This window comes from Branchiostoma floridae, chromosome 11 (genome assembly GCF_000003815.2).
Source record: "Branchiostoma floridae strain S238N-H82 chromosome 11, Bfl_VNyyK, whole genome shotgun sequence".
In the NCBI taxonomy this organism is placed as follows: Eukaryota; Metazoa; Chordata; class Leptocardii; order Amphioxiformes; family Branchiostomatidae; genus Branchiostoma; species Branchiostoma floridae.
In genome coordinates, this window is record NC_049989.1 from 8,369,242 (window position 1) to 8,382,886 (window position 13,645).

The 13,645-nt window shown below is 42.3% G+C and overlaps 1 protein-coding gene across 1 annotated transcript in view; it reads left to right on the plus strand.

Moving 5' to 3' along the window:
• Nucleotides 1–13,645, plus strand: part of LOC118425535 (short transient receptor potential channel 4-like) — a 30,014-nt gene that overhangs the window by 14,971 nt on the left and 1,398 nt on the right. The window contains exons 4-10 of the mRNA XM_035834441.1: nucleotides 9,692–9,939; nucleotides 10,297–10,388; nucleotides 10,654–10,793; nucleotides 11,163–11,509; nucleotides 12,496–12,724; nucleotides 13,273–13,449; nucleotides 13,606–13,641. Of these exons, the coding sequence (XP_035690334.1) occupies nucleotides 9,692–9,939; nucleotides 10,297–10,388; nucleotides 10,654–10,793; nucleotides 11,163–11,509; nucleotides 12,496–12,724; nucleotides 13,273–13,449; nucleotides 13,606–13,641 (1,269 nt within the window). The remainder of the gene's footprint in view (nucleotides 1–9,691; nucleotides 9,940–10,296; nucleotides 10,389–10,653; nucleotides 10,794–11,162; nucleotides 11,510–12,495; nucleotides 12,725–13,272; nucleotides 13,450–13,605; nucleotides 13,642–13,645) is intronic.

Below are 13,645 nucleotides of genomic sequence, written 5' to 3' on the forward strand. Positions count from 1 at the left end.
CAAGATGGCGGCAAATTTGAGAACTGCGATAACTTCCGCCGGTCAGGATTTTTTCAACTCAGACTTTTTGGACACTTGAGATAGTGTTCTACTGTGTAGGGTGAGTTCTTATGATCTGGAATGTTCAAGGATGAGATTATGACACCCTAAACTTGTCTATTTTTACATTATCACGTATACAGATTTCCATTGGTGTCCTTTGCCCTCAATCAAGGTTCATGACAGGAGTAGATTTTCGGATCCACACAACCTCTAAAAGGAACTATTCATTCATTGCCCTGATGAAGGTAGCAGAAACGTTGGCAATGATATAACACAAACCTAACTCTCCCATGTCACATTTCCAGTTTTGCTGTCTCGTTTACTGAGCTGTTCTGGTCACTGTTTGGTCTGGGAGCGAAGGATACGCTTGACCTGTCTATCAGCGAGGCCGGCAACCCGCGCGGTATCTATAAGGAACATACCCTGACCATGTACGTCGGCCTGTCCCTGTACGGACTGTACCTGGTGGTAGCAGTTGTCATCCTCCTCAACATGCTCATTGCCATGATGAGTAACTCCTACCAAGCTATTGTGGTAAGTCATATAATTTTAAACAAAACTGATACATTGTAAAATCATTTCCTTTCGCTCTTCTATATATCAATGGCATACCCTTAAATCATTGCATTAATAAAATGTATTGATTCCTTATGCAAAGTATGTCATGATTTGCATAATTAGCACATCTTCGAGCCTCCTTCTTGCCAAAATCATTCAACCTAATCATCCTTTCTTTAGTTGTATTCTACTAAATTATTTTTCCAAGAACGAAACACCCTTACCGGTTCCCCTCAAAAAGTTGCTAGGGGGCCGAAAACGATATCATTTCTTCCCCGAACCCATTGCAAGAGCTATGTACATGTACAGTCTCCTATCTACAGTTTCTTGAGTCAATGTTTTGTCCACAAACCCTGCCTACCTGCCTAGGCCAGTGACTGGCCCCTTGCTCCATCTGTGATGTTTCTCCAGACTGCACGATTCGTCGAACTCATCTCCGCCAACTTAATACTCTGTCCGATGTCCTTTGGAATTTGGTCCCTCCATCGTTTCGGGGGTCTCCCCCGTGGCCTGGGATTTTGGAAATCTTGATAGTATGCTTTGTGGACTAGTGTGTGTGGTGGTCTTCTCACAACGTGACCAAACCACCTTAGTCTTCTGAGTCTGATGGAATCGACAATGGTGTTTTCTATACCCAGTCTCGCTCTTATTTCCACATTCGGAATTCGGTGGCGAAGTGAAACACTGAGGATCGCCCTTAGGCATCTCATCTCGAAAGCCAACAGGAGAGACTCATCAGACTTTTTTAGAGTCCACGTTTTACATGCATAAGTGGCAATAGGGAGTATAAGTGCTTGGAATAGACGCATTTTAAGACATCTACTGAAACCCTTGCAGTTCCATACTGTTTTTCTTAGCCTACCAAATGCGGATGCGGCCAGAGAGATCCTTCTCTTTATATCGTTTGTGGTGCCAGGTACAACACTTCCTAGGAAAACAAACTCAGGGACTTTTTCAACATTTTTACCCTCTATGGAGATGTTTTCTTGTTCTATACTAGAGATGACTTTACATTTTGCAGCATTCACTTTCAGGCCCCATTTCTTGCATGCTACTTCGAGCTCATTTGTCGAGAGCTGAAGTTTACTGAATATGGCTGCTATAAGTGTGGTGTCATCTGCATACCTTTCCTCTGTGGATAGGTTATCATGGAGTTGAAAAGTTGTGTCAAGGCTTTTCAGCTCATCCATAACAAACTCCAGGAATATGTTAAAGAGGACTGTGGACATGAGGCAACCCTGTCTGACTCCTACACCGACTTGGAACCAGTTTATGATCTGTCTATTGATTGTCATTGTTATTGCACATTCCCAGTCCACAAACCCACCCACCTACAAATCCACTAACTGCACCCAAATCATTACTATCTTCATGCAACATGCAACAATCTCAGGACAACGAGACGACCGAGTGGCGGTTCGAAGTGACGAAGATGATGCTGCGGTACATCCGTGACGACACTACTCTACCCGTACCCTTCAACCTCATCCCAACGCCCAAGTTCATCTACAACAACGTCATCAAAAAGTGCTGCTTACGTCAGCGATTTAAGTCTGAACTGGATAACAAGGTATTCAACGACTTTGCATTAAGAAGGTTTCTCTCTTTTTCGGCCAAATGCCCGACAGAGATTGTGGGAGGGCTGGTTTTATAAGAGACTAAGAGATGACGTAATTTTAAGATGACAAACTGTGAGTTGGTAAATGTTCTCCTATTTTTCAGGAACGAGCAAAGGCTGAGAACGACCGGCGTTACAAGGTCAGTATCACACGAAGTTAAGTGATACATGTACTGGTATACAAACGTACTCTCCTGTAATTGTAGATTGTTGATAATCATTTGTTTGCTTTCAGTGAAAGAGATAGAGTGAGGTGGAGAAGAAATACTTTAACTGAATGTAACATGTCAAAAACATTCGTGAATAGTTTCGTCAGGTTGGCGATGAGGTGAAGGGATACAGGCTTAGTTATGTTTGAGACCACATTCTTTTAACTGCAGCGCCACCTAGCGATGGGAAATACAACCAGTCACATTCACCATTGGCCTGAAGCAGAAGCACTAACTTAACGAAACTTGGGAAAATCTAATTACTGTGGGTTATGTACAAAGATATCTTTAGAACATTATACATTTTCAAACTCTAAAATACCAGCCGTAATCACACAGTGCCCCCGGGTTCATCACTGGTGGTGATGTGTCTTTGTTGAGCACTACCGTTACATGAACACACACAGTGCGCTCCTTTTCCCAGGAAGTCTTGTCTCGTCTGGTTCGCCGTTACATCCTTGTCCGTGGGCGAGAGAAGTTTGTAGAGCCGATCTTCTCGGACGTCACTTCTCGCGGAACTGTCACCGAGTCCACCACTCAACATCGCGCACCAGCTGATGGTACAGAACAACCCAAACCTGGGAACGGAAAAGGCTTTTCAGCTCACATCGTAGTTAAGCCAGCAGCTGATGTTGACTCAACAAACATGTAATGGTGGGGAATATCCTCACTGACACTGGTTTGTAGTGGGTTTGATATTATCGATGGTTCTTGCGCTGATTACATATGTTTCCCAAAAATACTCCAGGTTCTAAAATATGAGGATGGTCGATTTATAAAGCTCTATGCTTGCCTAAGTTTATATTACAGTGTGGTCTTGATAAGTTGTTTCTTTTACCGGTGTGTTTACTGTATATGTATTATGGTGAGTCACACGCGTGCCAGCCACTATGTGTTATATTTGTTAAACAAGATATGTAAGGTCTGATATACATACATTTTTGCTTCACAAAAATGAATTTATGCCTACCTTCTCGGCCGTTGTAGTTATCAACAAAAAAGAACCCATAATCACTCCACACTGAATATTTCTTGGTGGGAATACCAGCAACGTTTATTGACTGGCATAAAACATATTGAATACGAGAACGTTTACAAACCAAAAATGGATATCATTCCACTAATTGTCGTGCCTGACATATACAATCATTACACTTATTCTGTATCTGAAAAATGTTTTACAAACCTTGCAATATTATAACCAACAGTCAATTACGATTTTTCCACCCGCCAATGGAGCGATAGCGACGAAAAGCCCCCCCAAAGCGAGCCGATAGGCGATAAGAAAGGCCAGGAAGGTAGGCATGAACAAGAAAATGATCCTCTGGAAACGTGACCATCGGATACCCCTTTCCACGACACTGTGCTGTTTCTCTAATCATCGGAACAAAATTTTCTAGTCTCTTCACGAAAGAATTCCATACACTAAGCACTCAATAACAACGAATACTGAATGTACTCCTGATTTACCCTAAAATTCAGTTATGAACGATGTACAAAGTTTTGGAATTGACTCTGATGTACTTCTGTCTTCAATGTTAACACAGCTGCACAGAAGTCCTAGTAGGTTGAAAACAAAGATTCAAAATAACCATCTATGAAAAACTTGACTGCTATTCAGGTCCTGAATCCCATTCGGCTTGTCAGGATTATAACAAAATCTACACAAAGTTTTGGAACCGTGCAATACATAATACATGTAACGCTAGTAACGTTATCTCTTTAACTGAGGGTCTGTATGCTCTTTTCCGTAATGCCTATGCAGCCTAATTATTATTTCCCATAACTCGTAGAGAAACTATCTTTTCTAAACATCAGTAATTCGTGGCGAGGCGACCAAATTCATCGTAATTGCCTTCCTCGATTTAGCGTAATAAGTCGGGGGCCCTGCAGAATTCAACGTAGATCGTCATCCGTACACCCCATGCAGACCCTCTTAGAACGTTATGTAACAATGGTTGAATTTACCCATTTTGATTATGAGCGCCTGCATGTAGTTCCTCAATCCTGACTAGAAAACGGTCAGTTAAACACCGAATCACGGTCAAACTACCCTTGACTTGACAGTTTTCAGTCAAGTAAATCTGTAAAAGGTTTTGTGAAAGACGCCATGGCCTTTTGATTTTTGTCACCCCCACCGACGACAGTTCTTTGTGGTAACGTTTGAACGTTACGGAACACAATCAATCCTGTTCGTTTATCCTCTTGCTAACAATAGGCTAATGACTGAAACAAACTATGGATTATTGAACACTTGCCTCATACTCAAAGACTTATAAGGTTGGAAAAGAAAAACCCGAGGCATCAGTGTAACGTTACATGTGCCTGGGAAGTTTTCGAACTCAAATTGTGGTAGCGCCAGACTTACCGCAACAATGTTCAAATCCAGCGCTGAGAATCTCCCAAAATAAACAAATCACGAAGCAACAAAAATTAAGATTTCCGTTACACACAAAAACAAGCAATAAACTCCGCCAGTCTGTCAGGCGGGAGCTCGAAAGATTGTTTGTCCTTCTTCTTCTGTGATCTCTTCAAGAGTGAACAGTGTAATCCGTCTGAACGCTGATTGGTAGTTTGGAAGGCGCTGATTGATTGTCAGAAAAGAACTTCGGTTTAGCTTGGGCCAAAACAAATTAGATCGGCCGTCACGTCCTGCCTAAATTTTTATATATGCATAGAAGCCTCCCTTATTTGTAAGACAAACTTAGACCTATCGATATCGACGTATTATACAGTTTGTGATGATTCTTTGGACACAAGATTTGATATCTAGATTGAATGATTCGTAGATGAAACTTTTTGAACTTCTTAGACGTTTCTTCAACAATCGAACTGTAAACAGAAGGATTTAGACATTTGGCACATTTATAGACCTTTAAGGTCGATAAATCACACTGAAAAAATAGTCGGAGGAAGTAACAAGAAAACAAAGTAAGATACAGAGTACAGAAGCCTTGTTGATACCGTGTTGATATTGAACGTAACGTTACGGCTAACAAACAAAACTGTCAGGACATCTGTAAGACTTGCTCGGACGGTTGTGTAATTACGTAATTTAGGGAGGGGGGTAACTTTGTGCAGCGTTGTGTGGTTCAGTGAAACAGAAAGTCTAGAATTCAAACTTAAATCACGAACTAGTATCACTATCCCGACTCAACGGTGTTGTGAAGAGCTGTAGTCTTTTCAGCGGGGCATAGAACACTAATTTGTAGGCAGTGTTTGTATTACCTTTTATGGTAGCACAATCTATCACATACGGCTTGATTGTGGAAAAATCTATTATCAAAGACAGGAAATCTCTGTGAAGGAAGGTATAAACAACTTCCATGGGACTCAATCTAAATAAAAAAAGTTATGTCGGGTCATTTCTGGCTTCACGCAGTCTTTGGCTGTTTGTTTTCCGTCATTCACGAAGTGTTAGACAACAAATTAATAGCTGACCGAGAAGATCGTGTCTGTGCGACCTTCCCAGCATAGGGACCTGGTGCATATGTTGAAATTCAGCACTCTCCCAACGATAACCGCCAGCGCTCGTAGATGGAGGCTAAACCATACCTCATTTCATCAAATTGAGGGCAACCGACATAAGGGTGAGTAAATGTTATTCACGACCTCTTTTGTTTAATGAGTATCGGAACAGAAACAACACCCTGCAAGCTGAAAACCTTTCACGAAGCAGAAAACAGTAGCGCAATTACAGATAGTTGTCTACTACATCCAGTAACCAGACCACATGCATTGGATATTAATGACTGGATGCAAAACCAAAAACTTATTCCTTGTAAATCCACACGTTATTTTTCGGTCTTGCAGGCAAAGCTGGCTTCTTTGCTACATTTCCTCTTGCCATCTTGTTTTAAAACAGGTAATTTAAACGACTTCTATCTGCTCGAAGATAAAAAGTTTTCCCGCCCGTCCCAGTCCAATCAAGGACGTCCTTGGTCCAATCTTGTCTGCAAGTCTAGTCTCCAAGCAGACCCAACGGTGCCTTAGAGATAGTATCAAAGCTGGCCAGGGACTTAGTACGGCACCAGGTGCCCGTTTGACTCCCTTAGCCGGCTATCTCCCTTTGGCCGGCTATATTCCTTTGCCAGCTTTAATATATTATCTCTAAGGCACCGATGGGTCTGCTTGGAGACTATGCAAGTCATCAATCGGTAACTTGCCATCCGGCACAATGGGACAAAGCAAGGTTTAACAGTGCAAATCAAGGCCGCGGCAAGGTGCTAATTATAACTAGGAAGGCCGACATTTGCTTGAGAGCAAATACAGCATATTTCAGCCATCTCCCTCATGCAACAATAGGCCTTGAGGTCGTTGACCCCTTTGGCCATTGGAAAATGACCAAAAAATTCCCAAATATATCATTTTAAAGTGTTCCATGCCAAAAATTATACATGGGTCCTTTGGATAAATATCTAGAGCACCCCTTTATCAAATTTCGGGTCATTTGGTTATAAAGCGAGGGAACAGGTGCATGCCAAAAATGTCCAATTTTTGTCAAAAAATGGCCATAAAATCGCAATATTAAGCATTATGTTGTACTTTTATTGAATTCATGTGCACATAATTGAAGGGCACTTTTACACCAAATTTCAGGTCATTCGGTTGTAAAACGAGGATACAGGAGGCAAAAACGTGCTTTTTTTTTCAAAAAATGGCCAAAAATCGCAAAATTAAGCATTTTGTTGTACCGTATGCCAAAACTGTTATTAAATCTGGGTGAACATATGATCAGGGCACCTCTGTACCAAATTTCATGTCATTCGGCTGTAATAACAGGGTACAGGAGCCCAGAATATACATAAAAATTGACAAAAACCTCAATAAAATCATTTTAAAGGCAGATATGAAAAAAAACGAAGAAAAATCCTAAGGGTATTGGCTTACTCTACCTTTGTGCCAAATTTCAAGTCAATCGGTTTAGAAACGGCGGAGTTGATTCGATTTGAAGATTTGACAGGAGAAAGAAACATTACGGATACAATATATTTCACCATACCTATGGTATGGCTGAAATATAATAATGATAATCATAATAATCTGGTGTATTTTGCCAGCCAGTAGATACCCAATGAGTAAAGAGGCTGTTTAACTAATTATGAGCCGACTCCTTTCCTTTTTCAACCTCCTTGCTCAAACATTACCTGACAGCGCCAGCAGGGCAAGAAGGTTAAATTCTTGTCCTTCCCCACGGGACATGTTGTCATGGCTACCAAAATGCCGGCCTCTAATTGATAGAGGACAGAGCTGTCACAAGTGGACAATTTTACACCTTCTTCGTTGACACAACAGGCCGCACAGCAAACCCGAACAACCTGTATGTGTAGTAAACCTGTGCACACAGAGCAATTGGGCATCATTGACTACCTGTGGCTAGATTACCCTGTTCATTTTGTGCATTGTTTTGTGTTCTTGCTTCAGTATAACAATAACTACAGTTAAAGATATACAGTTAAAGAGACCACAGATAACTATAGCATGGATACCGACAGCGGTATAGATAAGGAGAGTAACGACAGTGACTCAGGGGTGGCGGCACTGACAGAGGCGGAGAAGAAGCTTCTCTCGGCCGCCGCGAAAGGCGACATCGCCACGGTCACCGAACTGCTGGGATTTGGAGAAGGGAGAATAAATGTCGACTGTAAGGATGCTCTTGGAAGGTGTGCTGTGGAACTGGCTGTCGATTCAGGTAATGTCCGCTTTTTCGATATACAATTCTCTCTATGTATGAGTTCATTCGGGAGGTTATGATTAATGGTTTGTTGATCTAAAAGACAAGTTAAAGGATATACATGTACATGGATTTCCAATGATTTGGAGTGCAGCTTTTGGTATTTGAAAATGTGGGTGAATGTAACCCCACACAATGGTTGTTTCGCTTCTGGTGTTTTTTTTTTAAAGCAAAAAAACAACAACAAAAATGTGCATCCTTACAGACAACAATATGCAAACTGCCCTGATATCTCTAAATGACAATGTGCCAATGCATTTCCAGACCATCTTGAGGTGGCCAACGCATTGCTGCAGTATGGAGCCACACCGGGAGAGGCGCTCCTGTACGCTGTGGATAAAGAAGACGTGGCCGCGACTGAAATGCTGTTGGGATATGCAATGAACGCAGTGAGTGATACATTAATTGACACCAATTTGCAGTTCGCATCCCTAATGATATATCAAGATGTGTTAAGGAGACTTCCTCATAGACCGTCCTCGAAATGTCCTTAAGTAACCTTAAGCAAAATTGTGTTACTCTTATCCCATAACATGTACGCCGGTTTACGGATTATGATACGCATGCGCAGCTAAATGCGTTGTGGGTAATATTGTGACAAAGTTGAAGACCCTGTGATATAAACAAAACGTGCCTAGACATACAGCAAGTATTGCTTAAAGAAGAAGAACCGTACAAATAAGGGGCCTTCACCTGCGACATAGTACTCACAATGCATGTATGGTTTATAGACAGCTGCATAGACAAGAATGTGTTGCTGATTGTAGACGAAATCTGATATAATTTTGACTCAGTTATAGTTCATACTCAGCTATAGCTATACTGTGCCCCCTCACTCCTACAGGAGAAGTCACCCTCGACAGCCTGTACTCGCCACCCTCCAGAAATGACGCCGATCGTTCTCGCAAGTCACAAAAACAACCTTCCTCTAATAAAAGTGCTTGTTGATCGTGAAATGTCGATTCCCGATCCTGATGAAGTGCCCTTCAATGGTCACCCCTCAACTGAAGCCAATCTAAACCTGTACCGCGGCCTGGTCAGTCCCTACTACATCCTCCTGACCAACGACGACCCTCTCAGTCGGGCCTTCGTGCTCAGCTCGAAATTGGTCGACATCGGGACGAAAACACCCGAAGTGGAAGAGGAATTCTCGGAAATGGCCGAAGAATGCCGAAGTTTGGGCGTAGATCTGCTGAACCAAGTTCGGAACCGAGAAGAGGCGGCGGCCATCTTGAATTGTGGAGACGAAGTGTCGCCAGTGATACACGGTGATGACTGTAAAGTGAAGCTCTCAGGTGACTGAACATGGCTGTGCATCATCAGCAGAAAAAGGTATGTTTCTTTCATACTGAATGCCACAAAGAGCAACATTTTTCAAAGGCATAGAGTTTGAGAAGGATAGCTATTTAGTATAGATTGTGGTACATGTGAACAAGGTTGTGTATAAAAAAAATGAATATTTCACTTTTGAAACTTTGAGATCAAAGTCACAAAATAAAATAAACGTATTTTATGTTCGATATTCTTCAGTTTGTTGCAAACCGTTGGAGTCAGCGCATGGTGAAAGAATGCTGGTATGGGCTTTATCACAAACCCAGCAGCACCGGCCTTGCTGAGTACCTCCGCGGCCTGGTACTGATGCTGCTGACACCAATCCTGGCCCTCATCTATCTCGTGGCCCCCATGTCCCGTGCAGGTCGCTTCATCAGAACTCCCGCCGTCAGTTTCGCGATGGACATGGCCTCCTTTCTGACCTTCCTTATATTAGTGGCACTGAGGTAAGTTAAAAAGAGATTTTGTATTGTTAACAAAATCTAACAAAAGGAAACGATGACTCCACGTTGGATGCGTAACCAACTTTCTTTCTTGCATACGCTGATGTTGTGTGACGTCATGATTTGGTCAAATGTGTACGGAAGTTGATATCGACCGCCGTCCCCATGAGTCGTCTTTTTCTTAATCTTGTATTTGATCATGGTTGAAAGTTGACATTATGTATCGTAACAAAGATTAGCCAGTTTGCTTGGTCTGTCTATGCGAACGGTGGAATGAACTACATAGTCTGTAATGCCGAATGTTGAAGAAATAATAAAATCAGACAATGATGCTAGCCATCCATTCTGTTATCTTTGCAGATCAAATAAAGTCGATTTCGATGGTCCACCAGGTGGTCAGCTGGCTCCAAACGGAACGGTGTTGGAGTGGCTGATACTAAGCTGGATCATAGGTATATACATCTCTCTTTCTCCCTTTCTCTCTCTCTCTCTTTCACTCACTCTCTCTCTCTCTAGATTTATCACAAGGTATTCAATGTGACTTTACTACTGAAATGAATTGTTTGGGATCAAATGTGCACATCAAAGCTAACAGACTAACAATTGTTTCAGCTACCAACTACAAAGAAGACCAAGACTATAGCTAGTCTATAGTTCGTGAGAAAAAGTTGAACCTTTATCAAAGTGTGCATTCTGAGGATGTTTCTCTACATGTAGGGATGCTGGGGGAAGAGATGAGGCTGATCTGGAAGATGGGTGCCCGGATGTACATATCTCATGCAGAGGGGAAAGAAAACTGGGTCATCATTGTCATCTACTTGGCAGCCTTCGCCATGCGCGTGGCTGCGTATGTTACAGTGAGAAAAATATTATGAGGACCTTTTCTTTTCCTGTAGAGACCGTTATGCTTGAAAAGACATTAGCAGCTTTCTGCCTTCACAGGTCATATCATAGAAGCAACGTTAAGTCAACAGTCAACAGCATGCTAACAAAAATTTGTAATGTCTCCTGCACTTCTTATAACAAACTTACAATGCCAGTATATCTATATTCACACATATTGCAATGGTTTTATTATCTCTTTTATTGAACTAGCTTCTCTATAAGCAAAAAAATGCAAATCGAATTTCGTTGCTAAGTTGACCGTTCATTTCTTTAAAAATCATCACAGAGATATTTTTTCCAAGTCGTCACACGGCTGTCTTATATTGTCCTTGTATTGTCAGCATGGTGGTCCCCGGGATCTCTTTCGCTTCGAATGGGACCCATACGACACGACCCTCATCGCCGAGGCTCTGACATCAGTCGGCGGCGTCTTCGCCTTCCTCCGCCTGCTCAACCTCCTCACCATCGACCGGCTCCTCGGCCCGATGGCGCTGTCCATGAGAAGCATGATCAAGGACATCATCAAGTTCTTGGTCATCTTTGCCATCATCGTCATTGCCTTTTCTTCTGCACTGAACGAACTGTACGGCTTCTACGGCGGTGCTGTCAAGGAAATGTGTTCACAGAGTGATAATGCCACGTCTCCTTTGGTACATACGACCTGCGAGACTGAAAACACATTCAGCAAGTACGTAGTGTACAATAGTATGTACTATTGATAAACTTTAGATGAACTGAGATCATTAGAATTATCTTGATTTTGATGGAAGGTATGTAAGGTCCTCGTGAAGAACGCCTTGGCTGCCTTACAGATTCTCTGCCGGACCTGGCTAGAGTCTGGCTCCCAGCGTAGTCCAAGTCTAATTTCTCGGGTACTGACGTTCTTTGAAAACATCCTATCAAAATTACCTGGTAGCGTTTCAGTCGTCATTCCGCTACCTTCCTCAGGGCAATGGCAATGGCAGTGGTTCTACTGGCAACTACTAGGTGGCGCTGCTCTGAGAAGGGTGCGGCCTTAAACATGACTAAAGTCGCACCTTCAGGCTTCAGACACTTGAAAAAAGAAGGATTGACTTGTGCTTGAAATTCGCCAAGAAGCTCGACCCCTCATTGCTCCCGCCAAGGGCTGGCGAGATCCACGGTAGATCCACGAGAAACTCGGACTTGTTCAAAACAGTAAGATGCAGAACCAACCGTTACAGAAACTCCCCCCTTCCATTCTTAGTAAGACTGTTAAACAAACATATAGCTAAACAATAGTAGACTTGGAATGTTCTAATCACAAATGTATGTTTCCGTCTCTTGCCTATACATCATGTATTTATATAAAGTTTTAAAGGATACTTAGTTTTAGTGTGTATAAGTGTTATTCATCAGATAGTCTTTAACTCGATGTACTAAGGATTTGATGAAAAAAAAACGTGCAATTCAGCCAATTGGCTGCCAAATAATTTTACTGAAGTTGTATTGTGCAACAAATAAACCATTCATTCATTCATTCATCCCCCTTGTCACGGTTTACAACAGTAGGTTTTCAAATTCACACAACTTCCAACACAACGAAAAAACTATTCACCATTGCCCTTGGGACGGTTGCAGATGGACACACAAATGTATATGATATACATATGAGACATCATCAGCCTAACATTATTTTGTTGTATACTTTTCCAGTTATGGTGGGTCGTTCGCTGAGCTGTTCTGGGCACTGTTTGGTCTGGGAGCGAAGGATACTCTTGACCTGTCTATCAGCGAGGCCGGCAACCCGAACGGTCTTTATAAGGAGCACACATTAACCATGTATGTCGGCCTGTCCCTTTACGGACTGTACCTGGTGGTAGCAGTGGTCGTGCTACTCAACATGCTCATTGCTATGATGAGTAACTCCTACCAAGCCATTGTGGTAAGTCATATAAATCGAAACAAAGTATACATGAAAGGTTAGGGAACAATGCTAAACACGCAACACAAAGGTATAAACGGGTCAAACTTTCAACGACAACTGTCACCTTCTTCAGGTTCAATGTTGATGACAAATCACTTCAGAACGTAAACTCGCGAGAGTTACCGAGACGTGATCTTATTAACACGTGATATTGCGAAAGCGTGAGGTCGGCAATCGTTCAAACGTGCCAGAAAGTTTATAATGCCCACAGCCTTTTTTCAGTATGAGTGCCCTGATTGCCTTCTTTTTACTTTGTAACATGTATAAAGGAGGCCATTTACATCAGGGCACTCCACTCAGCTATCCCTGCACAGAGACGGTGGGCGTTATAGATTTCCGCACGTTGGACCAATTAGTGGCGTCACGTTTCATCTGGTCTACTAATTTTTTTTCAGGTCCGGTTTTTCTGGACCGTTCCAATAAGAAGAAAAAAAGGTTTTATACCGATACACCGTACTGGTACCCACCCCGAAACATGAGGAATGGAAAACATTTGTGTGTTTCAGGACAACGAGACGACAGAGTGGCGATTCGAAGGGACCAAGTTGATGCTGCGGTACATCCGTGACGACATGACTCTACCCGTACCCTTCAACATCATCCCAACTCCCAAGTTCATCTACAACAAAGTCATCAAGAAGTGCTGCTTCCGTCAGCGTGTTCAGTGTGAACTGGATAACAAGGTATTCAACGACTAGGGATCAAAATGATTTCTCTCTTCTTTTAGCAACAAGATCAGAACTGCCCAACAGAGCTTATAGGAGGGCTGATTTTAACAATGTAGTTTTTAATGTGATGTACTATGACTTCTATGAGTGAAATCTTTATCCTATTTTCAGGAACGAGCAAAGGCTGAGAATGATCGGCGTTACAAGGTTA